The 19,439-nt window shown below is 30.2% G+C and overlaps 1 protein-coding gene and 1 non-coding gene across 12 annotated transcripts; one reads left to right on the top strand and one right to left on the bottom strand.

Annotated features, from left to right (window-relative positions):
• Window positions 1-69: 69 nt before the first annotated feature.
• On the top strand, window positions 70-15,292 carry DEF8 (differentially expressed in FDCP 8 homolog). Of its 11 annotated transcripts, none has more exons than XM_087416580.1 (9): window positions 70-860; window positions 933-1,044; window positions 8,948-9,181; window positions 9,911-10,202; window positions 12,515-12,685; window positions 12,861-12,926; window positions 13,213-13,466; window positions 13,753-13,988; window positions 14,581-15,292. In XM_087416580.1, the coding sequence occupies exons 3-9, from the start codon at window positions 8,963-8,965 to the stop codon at window positions 14,804-14,806; spliced, it is 1,464 nt and encodes a 487-aa protein (XP_087272706.1). In that variant the 5' UTR covers window positions 70-860; window positions 933-1,044; window positions 8,948-8,962; the 3' UTR covers window positions 14,807-15,292. The 11 variants fall into 11 exon arrangements, with proteins under 11 accessions (XP_087272706.1, XP_087272703.1, XP_087272705.1 ...); XM_087416577.1 differs by having other exon boundaries at window positions 70-857; XM_087416579.1 differs by having other exon boundaries at window positions 70-857; window positions 8,960-9,181.
• LOC147906411 (U5 spliceosomal RNA) lies at window positions 9,623-9,732 on the bottom strand. The gene has a single exon (XR_015548417.1). It is a non-coding gene; the product is annotated as a U5 spliceosomal RNA (small nuclear RNA).
• Window positions 15,293-19,439: the final 4,147 nt, after the last annotated feature.

The raw sequence follows: 19,439 nt of genomic DNA on the forward strand, positions 1-19,439 counted from the left end.
ACTGTTATAATAACTATAACACTTATAAATATTTTAATATGATTAATCTTGCCTTCAATTTCTCACTGGATCTAAATGTATAAATCAATGATATTAAAGAATTTTCTAATAGCAATTTTAAAGCAAAACTGCTTTCTCTGCTGAACGCTATTTATAGTTGCTTTCCATTTACATCAATTCACATAATTTTCATTTATGATGTTATAACTCAGTTGAATACGGCACATACATATCTTTTTATTCTGATAAGTGAGAGTTAACTAAATTGTTACCTATAATTTGCACAAGCTCGAGGTCATGTGCTTTACTTGTTAACTCGTACTTATTTCTCATCAAAGTAAGCAAATAGTGACATCATTATCTGAATACAAAATATTGTACATAACTAGACTGCACTCAGTGGCTGCTTTTCTTTTTAGGAGACACAATCTAGAGAGAATCGGGGAAGCGAATAGTGATTCTATTTTCTGATTGGTTCCGCCATTTGTAATGCACTTCCGCAAATGTGCATGTGTGTATATGTACATATATGTCATACACACACAATACTAGTATGATACAATATTAGTGTGCAGCACCGTATGTTCCATCATGTTCCTACTCACTTTAACGGTGATCTATAAATAGCGGCTTCCGGATGAGTCCGTTCCACTCTCCCTTGATTCTCTCTGGCGAGCACCATCAAGGCTGCGTTCAGATTCCCCATCCGGGTGCATCCAGATTCCCAGAAAGCATTCAGATTCAGATTTGAGTGCCTTTATTGGGCGCTTAGGTGAAACGTTCAGATTTCTATCCATCCGGGAGGATGGAAAAACCATCTGGTTCCTTGAACTGGGTAGTATGGGTGTATTAAACAGGTAGTGGTGTATTAAAGACTTCCTGTGTTATCCCAGCATGTTTGACGTGCATCTATACGAAAATTTAAATTTCAGGTTATGCCTGTGTGTTATGAGGTGATACTACATAAACAGTATAAACCATATCTCAAAGGAAATCAAGTATTTAATCATCTATTAAGTTTTACAGGTCGGGACTTAGATATTGGTAAGATATTTATCTTATATCCTTTATATCATTATTATATACGTATATTTTAGTTATATATAATTATATGTAATTCATATTAAATCTGATATATTTACATTACTATTTGCTGTAACTAGAGATGAAAATGACCAAATTTTATGATAATTTATTCGGTAATTTACGGTAAATTAGTCAGTAATTTATGGAGGCTGGTAAAATGGTAATTTAAAAAAAATGAAAAAGAAAGTAATTTGATTTAAGAATAATAAGATTGAAAACAAGACCGTTTATGTTAAATAACATTACTTTAAATACGAAGTGCTACTACTCTGAGTGTTGAGATGTTGAACTAATATATATACGTATTCATATGAAATGAATTAATTTCAGAAATGATAATTACGTGCCGATATGATTGTCGGACTTTCAACGCAATCAATCTGAAATATTAATAATCTCCCCAAATTTCACAAATTAATCTTAAAAAACTGTAGTAAACTTATTGAGAAAAATATTGCCTCGATCGGAAGTCGAATCCGGATCTCTTGCATTCCGTGCGAGCGTCCTGAGCCTTTAGACCACCGTCTCGGCTTAATGTCAAATTATATAAAAAGTTGTATGTACGTCAATAATATTGGTAGGTAAACTAAATAAAATAAATTATCGTCAAAATTGAAATTATAAAGACATTAAACAGTTTGTAACTTAAAAACTATCTTTAACACTTAAAAGTATACTGTAAATCGATAATAAATTATAGCTTTATATATATATAAAAATTTTATTAAAATAAAAAAGCAACCTCGAAACATAAATAACAAATAAATTTATAATATCAATTAACAAAATTAAATAATTCTCAAGGAATAAAGAATAAAAGTTATACAACACTTACATTAATATGAAGGTAAATACAAATTATATATAATGGCAAGTTAGCAACAGTCTATTAAAATTGTAATATAGAATTTAAAATCGGTTATATTCATTGATGCAAGACCAATCTTAACTGCGAGAGAGTATAAACGCAAATGTATGTCATGATCTGTTAAATGACAAAAGAACTAAGCGCTGTCGTTTTTGTTATTAGTAATTAAATTTAACAGGTAAACATATATGTCATCTAGAGATTCGATGTCTTTTTTTATACCATTTAACTGTTTTTTTATATGTAGTGTTTCCGAAATGAGTTTATTATAATTTGATTCCGTATCCATGTCTTTCTTCCGTTCCTCAAAATGGTTACAACGGTGAATTAATCATTAATGAAAAATCCTCTAAAGAATTGAGGACAGATTTAATAAACATTTTCATTGATCCGATAAAATTCATAAGTATAAAAAACAATCCGTTGAAAACTATGAATAACAAATGGTTTGTTAATATGTCCAACATCGACATTTCTCCTTCAGTCTCTAACTTATTACAATTAGGTAATAATTTCAATTTGCCTCTTCATCCATATATAGATAAAAAGTTCATGAATTCATTAAAAATCTAGAAAATAATAACCGCGGTTTCAATAATGCGTATAAAAATAAGATTCTGTCGTTCTCTCTGTCTAGAGAATTTTTTGGTGAACAATCATTTTGATGATAACAACGAATTAGAACTTTTAAATTTATATAAAACAACTACGTTGTTTTGTAAAAAGAATCCCAACGTAATTTTCACTCGAGTCAATAAGGGGAATGTTACCGTGGCGTTAGATAAAGATAAGTATATTAAGAAAACGGAGGAATTGTTGATGGATAATGATATAGTGGAGATATCATTATATTATAGTAGATAAAGTATATAATATAATATAGTGGAGAAAAATCCGATTAAAAAGATCGAAAGGAATTTGAATTTAATGTTAAAGAAATGGTTAAACAATGATTACATTTCCAATAAAACAAAGTTGGCCCTTCAATCATCTGACTCGTATCTTTGGCATATGGCCTTACGAAGATCTATAAGGTTAATTGTCCACTGAGAATCATTGTTTCGTCTGTTAATACATCTAGCAAACGAGAATGGATTGAAATGAATTGAAATGGATTCAGTTTTTCAGAAATATTAATTCACGAATGTTAAAATAAATGCTTTTCAATCCTGAATGCATTTCTATTCATTTATAGGAATTGCATGGAGCATATCTCTATGCCTTTCAATTTAAAAATAATATTAGCTTTTTCTGTGCACACACATTATGAATATTGTTCAATTCAAAATTGCAGGATTGAAAAGCATTTATTTTAACATTCGTGGATCAATATTTCTGAAAATCTGAATTCATTTCAATTCATTCTCGCTGGGAAATACTTCATTGATTTTTCATTGACTCTTAATGGTTTTGAATATTCATATGCGCTCCACGAACTCTCCCTAAACGCTTCGTAAAGTGCCCAAAACACATCTGTCACATTTCTCACACGTTAAAAAATTTTTTTTTCATTAATTTTATTTCTTATTATTATACGCTCCTCAACACGACGCAAAAAATGGAGCGTACTGATATGCTTCCTAAACGTTCGGCAAAAAGTACACGGAGCATTCAAATTTGCTTTGTGTACGCTTTCAGGATATAGAGATAAAAAAATTTATTTTAAAACGGACCGTCATTGAGCTGTACAACGAATGTAAACGAAGCGTCATTGAGTAGTACGCGGTAATATTTCTGAAAATCTGAATCCATTTCAATTCATTTCAATCCATTCTCGTTTGCTGGGTATTGAGTCAGGATAATAGATATCTTAATCTCTAAAGTCTCCAACTTTAATAACTCTATTCACGAGGCCGACCGCTGCGTTTTTTTGCCAGATTTTTTCGTTTTGAGTGAAAACGCGTGAAATGGGTATATTTTTATAAAGATTTTAAGTGGGATAGGATATTCTAAATAATTACCAAATTTATTTTATGTTTCATTTTATCTAACATTGAGAATGAGGGTCGAAACAAGTAGGGTCGAAACGCCGTTTGTAGTTATATTTTTGTTTCAATTATATTTCATTATTTACGTTACATTGTTTTGTTTTATGGCTCGTAGCCCTTTCCTACATAATTTATTATTAATATTTTTACCGCTGCCCATATCGCCCAACTGATTGGTTGCTGTTTCCACTGCTTTACGCTTGCATGTGAATACACCTTTACGTTTTTGTATGTGCCATGGACTTTAGCCATTCAACGCGCGCATAACCTGAAAAATCATCTATCGAGATGAAATGAGAGTTTTTATCCGTTTTTATTTATCGTTAACTCAATTTATTGCTGAATTTTACGCAACGAATAGTGATAATTAAAAGTATTGTGTACTTAAGTAGTTTCGCTCAAAGAGCGCAAGTAACAATAAAAGCGGTATGTATTCTTCCTTCAATTCCATTTTTTTGTTCGCGCCGTTACGAGGTTAGTGATGTTTTTCACGGAAGAAATTTAGTGGAAAATGTTGCGGAAGGAGAACGCAACGTTTAATTTTTATGTAATTTTTCAGTTTTTATCTTACTGCGTACTCGAAGCGCTTAGCTGTTTCGAACAATGTTTTGAATTTTGTACACATATATTTTTTATATCCCAAATTTAATTTATCTGGGTGTTACTCTGTTAGCCTACAATTGCAATACTGTGCTCCTCATAGATCTTCACTGATCTTCACTAGTTAAAACTATTGTAGAACTTAAGCTTATTCTACAATGTGCTCTTCGTTTCCTGTTTCTTGCTTTTCCCTCTTTGCAACCGTTTTATCAACAATTGCATTTTCTTGCTACGTGTTTTCTGTTTCTTCCGAAGTTCGTTAACTTTTATCTCAGGTGACATGAAACAAAAGATCGGATAAGAAGCAAAAAGACAAGTAAAAAATAGCAAAAAACAGAAAACAAAAAGTTTTTTCTTCGAGTCATGTAATGTCATCACATTTATATTCAAGTATCTTCAGCGATGTGGATATGATAACAGCCTCTTGTGGACTCAAATTTAAATCTTGATACAAATTAAGTATTATAACTGCTGCTTGATAAAAAATGTTAGAATAATTTCGAAGGTGTATAGAAATATTTATATAAAACAGAGCAAATTGTCAATGAACTTAAAGAGTTTTTTTCATTAGGCTACAGATACTTGAATATAAAGTAGAGGAAAAGATGGTATTATGGCCATTGTATATATTGTGGCCTCCCTTAATATCTCTGTTATTATATAGCGAATTCTAATAATTACTTATGGAATTATTTGTTCAGTAGCTCACCATTATATCATGATGCTGATATACTATAATACTAATATTCAATAGCTAGCATTTATTATAATGCATTTTTACTTTCAAGTATTTCGAAATGTTTCTAAGATACATTTTAGCATTCAATTATACTTACTTCCTCATTTTTCTTAAACTTGAGCATATTATTATTTGAATATTTGTATTTTTGAATGTGTTATTTTGCTATTTAACATTTTATACTGAGATATAACATTTTGTACTGAGATTTTTAGTACTTAGCAGCTTATTATAGCTAGCAAAAGTTATGTACATACATTCATTTGCATAAATTTTAAAATGTTTTACTTTTTTGTTAATTTTGTAATTAAATATTATTTTCTAAAACTAATATTTTAAGATTATTTTTATGGAAGACCATATTAATCTCATTAAATATCCATTTTTTTTCTTCGAGTCATGCAATGTCACTACATTTTTATTAATAGTATCATAAGTAATAAATATTTCATAACTTTGAGTCCAGAATCGATTCAACAACAATGAATGTAATTGTCAAGTTTTAAACTTAAATATTGATTATTAACAAAGCTATTATATAAAATGCAATTGGGATGCCATAATACCATCTTCCCTTTTATAATGAACTGATACTACTGAAATATCTCGGAAACGATTGTGATCGGTTTTTTATTTGGGTTTCCTCCAAATAGAGAAAAATAGAGGGATTATATTTAAGCCTATGGCACATACAAAAACGTAAGGAATAAGACATAAGTAGTAAACTAATTCGTCAATCATCGATTAACGTCAAATCGATCAATGTGTCTGTTCATTGTAGACGACGCTTTACAATTTCCTTACTGCTTACATCTTACGTTTTTGTGCTATGGGCATTAGAGGAACACATTATAATCCTACCAAGTTTCATTAAAATTGGTGAGGATCCCACTTCTGAGTTTATTCTTGTTAAAATTTGTTGTCGTATATGAAAATTCTGAAATATTCTCTAAGATTTCTTATTTAATAAAATAAGAAAGCTTAAAATATTTCAGAGTTCACATATATGAAGAATTTTAGAAAAATATGTAAGTTTTCAGACAGCTTTCTCGATACTTGTTAAAATGTCTCAATAACAATATGACAATAAAAAAGACAAATAAGAGTCGATTCTTTAAAGTATCAACGTATAAAAATTATTCATTACCATCGTCAGAGAAATAAAAAAAAACCATGATATAATATGTTTCAACTTATGTAGCGATCCTAATGAATGTTGTATGGAAGACACCAATTACTCACAAACGATTTGTTGACCGATTGTTAAGAATTTTGTGAAGAGAGAGATCTGATAAAAAAAACAGATTCTTTCACCAGTGAATAAATAATTAACTCGAATAAATAATTAATAATAATTAATAATTCTTTAAGGAAATTATCTTTACCTGATTAAAATTCTAAAAAAATAAATAGTAACTTGAATAAATAAAATTTTTTAAAGAAATTGTCGTTTTTTAATTAAAATTCTACAAAAAGTAATCGCATCATTTCGATAAAACACTCATCTGTAAAATCGCAGTTATCGTTTCGTAAGAAGAATACATCGTCCAAAACATTGTTAAAAATGTGTAGAATGAAAAATCAGTCAAAGTAGTCATCAGTCAGGTGACGGTAGATAGGTAATAGTCAGTATAATAAGTGAAAACTATGTGTGTCTATCAAATCTTTTTTAGGAAAGATTCCTTAATTATTTTTCAAATCATCAGTCTCCCAAAAAAGAAAGATAATATTTAATTTGATTGACAGAACTCTATTATTGTCTGAATCAGAATTTTACCAAAAAAATCTGACATTAATAATCAACGCACTAATTGAGAATGATTATCCTCTGAAATTCATTTTTTTTTATACTATCAATGACAGAATCAGAAACATACATCGTGGAGGAACAGTAGTACATAATTGTGAAAATAAAAATAAAAATGAAGAATCAAGTGTTACAACATCATGGTGTTCACGGTACTTTTTATTCCATCGATAATCAATAAATTAAAAAAATTAGTAGAGAGGACATCAAAGTCTCATATTATAGTTCTAGTAAATTATTAAAGTTTATTAAAGCAAGTTTATTAAAGTGCAAAAAGATTCTAAATTAAACTATTCAAAGAACAATGTAATATACAAGATTATGTGCAACAATTGTGATGCATCTTATGTCGGACAAACGGGTAGACAACTTAAAACTAGAATTGCAGAACATCGCAACCGTATCCGTTGGAATACATCTACCTGTTCTGTAATCACCGATACATTGCATAGGATACAAATGACATATGATTTTAATTGGAATAACATCCAGATTAGACAAAGAGCCATATTACAATAAACGCTTAATTTTCGAGATGTTAAACATAAAAAAACAGTCTCAATCTGCAAACAGATACCAAGGATCTTCATAAAGCGTATATATTAAAACAAATTATAAACAAAATCGACATTGTTTTTATTGAGTCTTTTTGTCAGTCTATTAATCGCTTCTCAAATAGTGACAGTCTGCCTTACCGTTAACAAAGTTCAAATAATACCTCTGGAAGATTTGACAGACACACATAGTTTTCGTTTATTATACTGACTATTAAGTATATCTATCGTCATCTGACGTATTTTTCATTACATTCTACACATTTTCAACAATGTTTTGGACGATGTATTCTTCTTATGTAACGATAACTGCGATCTACGGATGAGTGTTTTATTGAAATGATGCGATTACTTACTTTTTATAAAATTTTAATTAAAAAAATGACAATTTCTTAAAAAAATTTTAGTTATTCATGTTACTATTCATTTTTTAAAAATTTTAATCAAGTAAAGATAATTTCCTTAAAGAATTTTATTTATTCAAGTTAATTATTTACTCATTGGTGAAAGAATCTGTTTTTTTATCAGATCTTCACAAAATTCTTAACAATCGATCAGCAAATCGTTTGACTTGGTAACTTCCATACAACATTCATTAGGATTGTTACATAAGTTGAAACACATTATATTAAATACATTACATATTTTTTTTTATTTCTCTGACTAGTAACTAATTTTAAATGTGAAGAGGAGAATATCTGAAAATGACTCAATCTAACATGCCGAATGTAATATCTGTTTTCTATTATGTATGTATTTAAAAAATTTATATTAATAATTTTTGTACGTTTATATCTTAAAGAATCGATTCTTGTTTGCCTTTTTTATAATTATATTGTTATTGAACTTTTAAAAATCCTTGATTGGTTTATATAAAATGTTTCAATTTTTGTAAAAAAAAGTCTAAGAAATTTTCTAAAAAGTTATAAGTAGACATTTATTTTCGGATTTTTATACAGATATTTTTTGCAGATGTGCACTAAATATCAAATATTCAGATTTGCATAAATATGTATTATAAATATGCGCAATATGCACAAATAAATATGCATTTTTAGAATGCTTTTATAATGAGACAAATTTCAATTTTTATGTTACTTTCCAATCTTTCTAAAAAAAAAGTATGAAATTGCAGAATCCGATGTCTAGTTATAAAATTTTAAAAATTCTGAAAAATTCTATACTTAAAAATTCTGAAATTATATGATTTAAAATCTTCATCAGGGATTGCTAAATAAGTATTGTGATATTGTGAAATTTATTTTTGTAAAAAAAATGTAACACATCTTTTTTAATCCTTTTTAGTGTTTTGTGCAGAAAATGGTAGATATAAAGAGCAATCCTCCCATCGGAGAGAACGACTCACATTACGAATCGAGGATACGAGCGAACAGTTTTGGCCGAGGTTCTGGCACAGGAACATCAACACCATCATCCTCTTCCGATTATATGACGGGGGAGGCAGATGATAGCTCTGACAGTAAGAGTACCATACCATTCAGCTTGAAATCAGTAGAGACCATGCTGTCATTATCCAAGGTATATATAAAGTATAATTTAAAATAATATTTCTTTTCAAAATCGTTTTAGGTAATATCTTAGATGCTAGCATGCACGCACGCATGCATACACGTACGCACTCTTCTGATCGGTTTATCTTAAGATTACTTAAGATAATCCTAAATGTAAGAAGCTACTATGAAGTATGAATTACGCTCAGACAATTGTATTAGTATCACATTACTTAAGACGATCTAAAAATAAAAATTCATACTTGTCAAGTATGAATACTGATCTAAATAGTGGCATAATATAATCAACAATGAAATAATATATCATATATATTCTGTTAATAACGTGATAATAATTATTGAATATTTAATATTGTAAATGAAATTGTTCAAAATATTCACATGCTTTTACATTTACTTTGCTAATTTCATGTAGCAGCTTTTAGTATAACTAATGCTTGTTCTTTTTGGCTGGACTTTCAGCACAAAAAATCTTTGACTCATCAATTGTTCCCCTCCATTGAAATCTTTAGTAAAAGACGAAAGATTTATGCGTAATTTGAAAGGAAACCAGTTCATCTTCTTCTTTTCTCCTGAAGAGAAAAACGAATTGGTGCAAAAGTTCAGCTTAAAAGAACAGACTTTTTGTGATGCAAGTGACTAAATTCGCTATAAACGAATTTGTCTGTATTATCACAATATTATCTTGTTACAAATGAATATTAGAGAAAATAATGGAAATGATTGTTTTACCCAGGATGCTTCTGAGGAAGATCTTCAAGAGATGGTGCGCAAGTGCAAACTGATGGTGTTGGAGAGTGCCGAATGTTCAGATGAGCGTAAATGGCTCGTTCGACGCCTGATTGAATTGCGTTTGCGCGTGCAAGAGTTGCGTGAGACTTCAGATGAGAATCTCTTTGAGACACGCGTAATTCTCGGTCATCACTTCGTGCCGCAGAAGTACTATATTACCACGTCTAGTCCGGTTTATTGCGACCATTGCAGCGGCGCGATTTGGACGATGCTGCAGTCGTGGTACATGTGCAACGGTAAATCTTAAACAATTCAGCTCTAGACTGTTCTCTGAATATATATTGATCAATATATATTGTGATGATTAGCATAATTTCCAATGATTTAAATGATATCTTTGATGATTGTTTTATTACAATTACAAATTGGTTGAAAAAGTCTAACAGGTAGAAAAAAACCATAGTAAATTCCAGTTTTTATTAGGCCTGTTTACGTTGCTTGAAATTTCCCTAAAAATTTTGCATTTAAAAAATTAAATTAAACGAGAACAAATTTTATTATTTTAAAATAAGATAAATATATTCTTGAGATTTCTATGAATGCTTTCTATATAAAAATTATACATTTCGCGGATTTCCTCCGTATCCAGATCCATTCTTGGAATGCCAACGTTTCGTGAACCTAGTAATCCACTTCATCAGGGGGAGAAGTAGCTTGGTACTGAGCTGTTCCCCCGGATCTACATGCCGAGAAAAAATTTCTCCTATCTTTTGAAGATAATTCGGATATTGTTTATTTAATATCCTGCCAATCTGATCTATTGTTCCTTTAATATGAGAGAATGGATAGGATTCTTTTGTCTGGTTATATGTCAGAGACCGTTGTCTTGTTTACATGTTTATTGATTATTTTGATGTCTTGTTGCGATGTTGCGTTCTGATAATGCCGAGTGTGTAGCGTGTTTTAGCCTGACATCACGTTGATGTTCTTTTATCCATAGTCTGATCATTCTCCCGGTTTCTTCGATCTATACTTGCCTGCAGGAACAGATCTTTAGGATTTCTCTAAGATCAAAGACCTTCACAGAGTATACAAAATTGTTCCTGTAGGCAAGAATACATCGGAGAAACCGAGAGAATGGTCAATCTACGGATAAAAGAACATCAACGTGATGTCAGGCTAAAATATGCCACGCACTCGGCATTATCAGAACACAACAGGACAAATACTGTTTGACAAAACGACCACAATAGGCAACATTACATCATATTTTCCAAGAGAATATAGAGAAGCCATAAAAATACAAAACACCCCAACAATTTAAACAATCTAAATAGAGATAATGGCTACAACATAAATAAAATATGGAAGACCATTCTTCTGCTTATTGAAGACCGACTGATTTCCTCCCCCCTCCCCCCATCTACAATTCTCTTTTTCTCCCCATCACTCCAACAAGCAGTGTAATATAAAGGAAACGGCCTGGAGGAAGCTCAGTATCAGGCTGCTTCTCGTCCTGATGAAGTGGATTGCAAGGTTCGCGAAACGTTGGCATTCCAAGAATGGATCTGGACACGGAGAAAACTCGCGAAATGCATAATTTTTATAAAGATAACTATACTTGTTCAGACATTAAAGAAAAAGAAAGCGAAGATACTAAATACTAAAAGTATATGCAATGCGAATAGATCTAATATCCCAGATTTTATTCAATGGAATAAATTGGCAAAAACTATAAAAATGACTAATATATGTAACACATTTATATAACTTTATGCAAAAAATTATTTTTGCTTCAATTAGTAATAGCAAATTCAGCTTACATGCATTGGCTCTGTTCTGGTGCTGTCCTCGCATGAGTGTAGAATCTCTTTGGTGTTATACCAAACTGCACTGTCAGAAACATTAGAATAACATTTCTTGGACTCGTTCAGTTCGTTGATTGGTAATAGTTAATGCTCTATATAATCTAAATGTGTGGCACAGAAAAAGTTCGCACTCAGTGCGCACTAGTGCAGTCTGCCGAATCTGGTATGAATCATACTGAGAGAGAGAGAGGGGGAGGGATTTAAAGAAAAAAGAAATTAATTAGTCAATAATTTTTACAAATACATTTTCTCAACTTTATAAATTGCACACTGATTCGATTTATCGAAATTTGATTGTTTGTATTTTATTTGTTGGAGCCTAATACATTGTGTTTAATTTATAAACTGTAAATAATTATTGTAAAAAATATTATCTCAACCAGGATAAATTCAAATTAGTATGTGACATATATTTTTAAAATAAAAACCGCTCAGAGATATATATACAAATATTATAAAATTTTATATTAGTTTTTAATAAGAAAAATGTAATAGAGTAACATTTGCAAATTTTTACTAATATAAATCTGAGCTGTTTATTCAAGAGTAAAAATTTTCTATTTACTTTATCGTTTTTAACAGAAGAGACCAATTTTTATCGAAAATATTTTTTTCTGGAAAATACTGGTTTTTACCTCTGAATTTTATGCAAAAAAATATTGAATTTTTGTACAAATACGTCTATTAACAAAAAGCATAAAATACGGTAATTCTGTTACAAATATGTCTTATTTATTCAGATTGCAAATTCAGTTGTCATTGGAAATGTCTGAACAATGTGTGTCGTGTCTGCGTGCATGTGGTTGCCAGTGAAGCTGGCGGATATACGCACACGAAGGATATCTGTCCAGAGCAAGGCCTTTCGAAGCAAGGCTACCGTTGCGCGGAATGTAAAGTGCGAATAACATTCAGTAAGTATTTAATAGATTAGATTAAAAAGTGTCTTATGTACTAATTGTAAATGAGTACATAAATGGACTATTTGCTTGATTGTCATATTTATTTAATATCTGTTAATTATTCTATTCCTTCGATAACACTATTAAAATATTCCATAAGATTATAATAATGATAATGAATCTATTGTCCTCCTGCAAGCTTTCTCAAAAGGATTATCGTTATCCTGCTTCGGCAATTCCTTTAAGAATGCAGGTATCTAATATACTAATAGCAATGTATTATACTAATACATTAAAATGTTATGTAGACACGTTGTTAACTCAATATAAATATCTTATATCTTTATTTATTATTTCAATTTTGTCATAACTGTATTAAGATACTTTGGGATATTTTGAATACATTTTTGTATCTTTTAGCAAATATTTATAGAAATTATAATTTCCCATTAGATTGACAATACGTAGAATTTTTTCATAGATACATATTTCTTAAATTATGATATTTAAAATTATGTACAATCTGATAATCAAAATAGTGACATTTCTAGAATCCGCGTGGATAGAGCCTCGACTTTGCGACTACAGCGGTTTATATTACTGTCAAAGATGCCATTGGAACACAGCCATGGTCATTCCCGCGAGGGTAATCAGAAATTGGGACATGGAGCCGCGTCTGGTGTCTCGCGCCGCAGTGCAGCTTTTGATGCTTTTGGAGGATCGTTCCGTACTACCGCTAGAAGAATTAAACCCAAAACTCTTTACCTTAGTTCCGGATTTATCACTTGTAAAGGTAAGTCTCAAACATGCCACTGTGTATATATAATAATTATAAAACATATTAGAGTAACTAAATTAAAAATTATTAGATATAAGTTATGCATGGCAAATCAAATGTTTCTTTTTTTTATCAAAATGAAATTAAAATAGATTTGAATTACATTTTTTTTATTATACTGCACATTATGTGCAATCAATGTAGCACATTAAAAAATCATTTCTTCTTTAAATGTAGCTATTTTAATTAAATGATAATATTATCTAGATAGATACTGAGATATGTTACTATTAAATTTTAGCGAATGCGAGAGGAAATGCAGATGATGAAGAAATATTTAGTTTTATGCGTGGAAGCTTGCACTCAGGGATTACCGTGGAAGATTGGATTGCGCACACATATGATCGAAAATTCAGGTAATTATTCCATCAAGGATCTCATCGATCTTCAAAGTGGCATTCTCTTGGACGAGCTTCGTACTGCGTACGATACGATGCACGCGCATATTACGCAACAATGCGAACTCTGCAAGGCAAGGTAAATATTTAAAAACAGAAAGAATACATTTTTTTTATATTCATTTATATAACTTACTTTTAATGATGAATTTTTAATGATGAATTCATATGTCAAGGCTCACCATTATCATTGTTTTCGAACTTAATACATATAGAATAGTACTTATATAATAATATAAAATTTCACATGTGGTACATTTTAATTAGTGTAATGTGTATTATATTTCAAAACCTCCAATAATTTCCAATAATTTCAATTAGAATTAAAATTAATGACTATATTTTTCCTATATGATTCAATCCTGACATCAGTTTTTGTATACGATATATTTATAAATGTGTATGAGTATGTGTGTATTTATTCGCGATAATTGGAAGTTTAATTATAGCTATTGGAAGTTTTAATTATAACTACTGTCTACGTTTTTTAACAATATTACACAGCATGTTTTTACCAAGAATGTTAAATATGTGTGTGTGTGTGTGTGTGTGCGCGCGCGCGCGCGCGCACACACACACACACACACACACACACACAAGATTAGGATTAATACAAGAGAATCCTATTTAATATTAAAAATAAGTTTAAAAGAAATATTTCTGTTTCTTAGGGGACACTTATGTGAAATATGTGGCAATGATGAGATAATCTATCCATGGGATGCCAGCTCGGTTATCTGTCAGCAATGCTCGGCAGTGCATCATCGCGTTTGTTGGGCCAAGCGCAATCATTGCTGCCCACGGTGTGCACGTCTGCAAAAACGTCGCGCTCTACAGGGACAAACGATGCAAGATGGCGAAGACTGTGATACGGACGACACCGCAAAAGATTCTTAAATAAAAATGTCACATAAACATGTGATAAAATATTATTCGTACAGCGATTTATACTTTGTACCTGTTATTTTTTTAAGCAGATTAAATCGATTGCAACTTGTAATTTTTATATATATCATACACGCAAAAGTTTGTACATAATTTTTCTAATTATGAATTTATAATTGTATTATATGTTTTTTTGTAAAAACGCGGTCTAATTGGTGAGATTATATAGGTGCCACATTTTTTAAAATAATTGTACAAACTGGCCATGTAATGCACGAAGTACCACAATGTAGTGCTCGCAAACAGTATAATCATTCATCGAACTCTACAGATTAGCGATTAATTGTTACATACTTTTATGTTTTAGAAAAATGTTTACTAGTAATAAATCATCTGCTGCATATTCTTACATGTAATATGTACCAATTTGTATGGAATTCATAGTGAATTAATAGATAAACAGAGAAAAAAAGATGAATAAATGTAATCTACGGAAAATTTGCTGATTATCAATGCACATCACCAATTATTTATCTGTATTGTCTACATAGATAATACTACGTGATATATGTTCTTAGTAGAATTTTCCTTGGGTCTATATTCTTAACATTTGCACAAATGTTAAATGATAAATTAGTATCGTTCGCCTCGTCATCAGCTGTCTGATTCTTCGCTTCCGCTTGCGCTCTAAATAAGCTAGGTATCGGTAGTATTCAAACAAAAGTGTTAAATCACCAGTCTGCGTCACTTGATAGTAATTACGTGAGTGTGCATTATGAAATTTTTCGTAGATTAATGGAATAGATCCTCAGAAGGAATGTTTTGAAACTTGTTAATCTATTAATTTGGTGTTCGTTATCTGTATCAATTTGAATGAATTCATCACATTCATCTTTTTAATCATGTTCATTTTGATAGCGCATATATTTTTTTAATCATAATTTTTTTATCATAATTTTATTCTAAATTAAAATTTGTATTATTTTTTGTAATCTTATTTATAGTATTTTATTTATGTTAATAAAATTACATAAAGAATTAAAAAATAAAAGCAAAACTATCGGAAATATTATTTATTAAAATAAAAAATTAAAAAATGTCAGCTAGCATATATAATAACAATAATATATATATATAGGGTGTCCCAAGATTTGTAAATCAAAATACTACCAACTAATAAGAAAGTTTTCAAAAAATTAAACCGGTTGTATCGCATAGGGCCGATACAATGGAGGAAGGGGGAGGCAATCGCCCGAAGCGCTGACGCATGAGGGCGCCATTGGCGTGGAGAAAAAAATTAGTTCAAAAATTTCTGCAGATCGTATTTTTTGAATAGTAATTTTTATTTCTCCACAGAGTAATTTTCATTTCCCTACAGTAATTTTCATTTCCCCGCAGTAATTTTTATTTTTCCACTGAGCCATATTTGAGAATGACTTGATAAGTGAAGTGAATATTAGAGAAAAATAGTAAAGCAACTTTCTAAGGTTTTATAATTAAAACATTATTATAAAGGGTATATATCACTATGCAAAATGTTGGCAGCGAATAATCAAGTTATTAAAAGTACAAAGAACAATAAAATATAGACGGTCTTTATTAGACCATCTTTAGTATAAGTACAATAATTAAAATAGTTACAACAATATGTTATTTATTCTATTAATTATTTAAATCATGAAATTCGAATCTTGTCAGTATACATGCTGTTATTACAAACAATTTGACAATTTATAAATTTAATCTTGTCATTTAGATAACATTAACGTGAAAAAACACTCGTTATGTACGGATTCTATAAGTTTGTCCTTTAGGAGATTATTTTCAGAGTGTCCATTATTTAAAATAAGAATGACTAGATGCTTAATTTCCAGATTCTGCGTCGAGGATATAATCAGAAACCCAGATTCATCAAAAAACAAGATTATAATAGTTATAGATATCGTTAACAAATGTGAAACATTTGTTATCTGGAGCGCTAAATAAATAACGATCTATCTATCTATCTCTTCTGGTAAAGACATTGAATATTAATTAAAAAAAGATATCATAATACCAGGATTGAACTCCTATACGGAAATATTTATCCTTTTCTTTCTAATGTGAAAAGAAAAAAAAGAAAGATAAACCGGGTGAGAAGTTTAATGGAATATAATGCCGAAAAACGAATAAATTTTTTATAAGGATGTTTTTATAAGGATTATTACGTACATATTGTCGTATGGCAAAGTTTGCAGGTATGTTCATATATTATTTGCATAAAATATGTTATTGCAGCATAAAATATTTCTAAACTCAAGAATTTTTCCATCCTACAGTCAATCAACACATCCGAAAAACCTGTCATATATGTAATAATGCATAAACGAAGATAAATCTTCTATTTATTTATAAAAAATAATTTAAAATAATTTAAAGCAACATTCTATCATTATTTAAATATTATTCAAATATAGACGAACCTATTAAAAGAATATTTTTTTGGAAAAATGGAAACCCAGGTTTTTTCCTCAATTTTATTTCTATAGAAAACTAATTAATCTATTACTCTAGTAATAGACATTCGAGACGATCAAGTTTTAGAATGATTGTAACTAATAAATGACTTAATCGTGGATAAAGCGAAATGAAACGGCTCATTAAGCAGAAATGCAATCAAAAGAAGTATTTCAGACCCAGGATTCTTTATTTCATGGTAAACGGGAATTAAAAGAGGGGCAAAGAAGGACGTAACTGATACCGTATTCTTGTAGCTTATCGCTCTGTGGATGCGTATCATAAGTCGAAAGCAGAGAAAGTCTTCGGTGTGGATAAACGCAAATACGAAGCGCTATTACGCCGGTCAAGCAATGCAACCGTTGGTCCCTTATTTTGGTCAAGAAATCTAATCCCTTTGATCAGGGATCGGACCCGTACGATTTTTGGGAAGATGAATAAATCGGAATGGTGCCGATAAATAAATCAGTTGATTAATAAATTATTTCTATTCATGGATGAATTTTATTGCTAACAATATGTGCGTGCGCGCGCGTTTAGTAGAGTTAACGTTTCAAGATCGAAAAATCATTTCGGCGCGCGTTTCTAACGACTACATAGTATAAAAATTCATACAAGAATTATATAAGCATTTAAGATCTAGCTAGACTGTTTAAGGCTTTGATTTCTATAGTTTGTGTTACTACATATTTTATTACCGATGCTGATACGTCTCTGAAGAATGTATTGTATTTCGAGTAAAAGCAGAGAAAAGTTACTTAGGACAGATAAGATAATTTCTGGGTCTGACGGAAGAAAATTATCGGTAATAGGGTATTTACGCGTAACATTAGAAGGAAAGAAAATGAAAGCCCAATTGAAAGTCTATCCCAGCAAACGAGAATGGATTAAAATGGATTGAAAGTTTTTCTATCCGAATGCATATTTTAAAAAAATAGCGCATATTTTTTTTGGATTTAATTGGATTCAATTAGATGCAATTGGATGAAAAACTGTATGTAACTATTAAACTAACGTAATCTAACGGAAATGGAAATAACAGTAAACTTATCCATAACCTCGCAATAAGAAAAATGAATTTCAACCGGTTGAAACTCGCCTTATTGCGCCTTATTACGTATCTAAAACATCCTCCTGATTGGCTCATCGGCTTAAGTTTACATCTTACGTAAAATACAGAATAAATGATTTCAATCTATCAGAAACCGTGTATCTCGATTTCTGATAGGTGGAAATTCTTATTCTCTGTTCTCTGTTTCCTGTTTTATTTATTGTGCGGATTCCCTAATAGTATTTTATGGGTGTGTTCCCATTTGTTGATTTCCAGTACAGTATCTACTAGCCATGTTGTGTTACCGGGAGAAGCGTTCCCTTTCTCTAGTAAAAAGCAGTAAAAACATAACCTAAATTCGCGCTTCAGAGAACGTTTTCTTGGGCATGTTTATTTATTTATGAATGTTGCAATTAAGTTGAGTGATATTGTGTCGCAATCTTGGTCTTTTGTCACAAATTATTGCATTTAATAATAACAATTCATTTATATCTGCATCGCTCTCAGAATCACTAAGTTTGTTGCGTCGCATGCTCCAAATTAATCCAAAGAACACTTGGATCATAGGTAAGGTGGCAATGGAAGCAGTTGTATTTATGTGCTCCAATGTTCAATGACACGAACGGATTTAGAACAAGTGAACATGTCACCTAACCTAATCCGTGAGACTACTTGAGCGGGTCGAACATGTGCCTCGTTTTGTTTCGGGTATTTTGTGTTACTTCGATTACTTGAAAAGCGTTTTTATATGAAATAAATGCGCTTTTAATAAATATAAAAGTTATATTATATTTTTATATTATATTATATTTTATTTTATTTTAAAAATTTTTCTTATTTTATTTATTTTATTTATTTATTTTATTTATTTTATTTTATTTTATATTTTATTTTTATTTTTATTTTATATTTTATTTTATTAATATTATATTATATTGTTATTTTATAATATATTTTTATATTTATATCAAAAACGCATTTATTAAAATGCAAAATAAATCTGAAATACTCTCTCCTCTTTTTTCGATACAGTACGTTTTCAATTCCATATATTGGGTCATCTAAAAAGTATCCGCGGTTTTTGTCACTAGATGTGTG

The sequence above is a fragment of the Acromyrmex echinatior genome, unplaced genomic scaffold, assembly GCF_024713525.1.
Source record: "Acromyrmex echinatior isolate Ae372 unplaced genomic scaffold, ASM2471352v2 Scaffold39, whole genome shotgun sequence".
In the NCBI taxonomy this organism is placed as follows: domain Eukaryota; kingdom Metazoa; phylum Arthropoda; class Insecta; order Hymenoptera; family Formicidae; genus Acromyrmex; species Acromyrmex echinatior.

Coding starts and splice junctions, on each gene's coding strand:
- DEF8 (XM_087416580.1), top strand. CDS start 8,963: ATGGTAGATATAAAGAGCAATCCTCCCATCGGAGAGAACGACTCACAT. Junction 10,203..12,514: donor GTCGTGGTACATGTGCAACG/GTAAATCTTAAA, acceptor TTATTTATTCAG/ATTGCAAATTCAGTTGTCAT. Junction 13,467..13,752: donor CGGATTTATCACTTGTAAAG/GTAAGTCTCAAA, acceptor ATTAAATTTTAG/CGAATGCGAGAGGAAATGCA.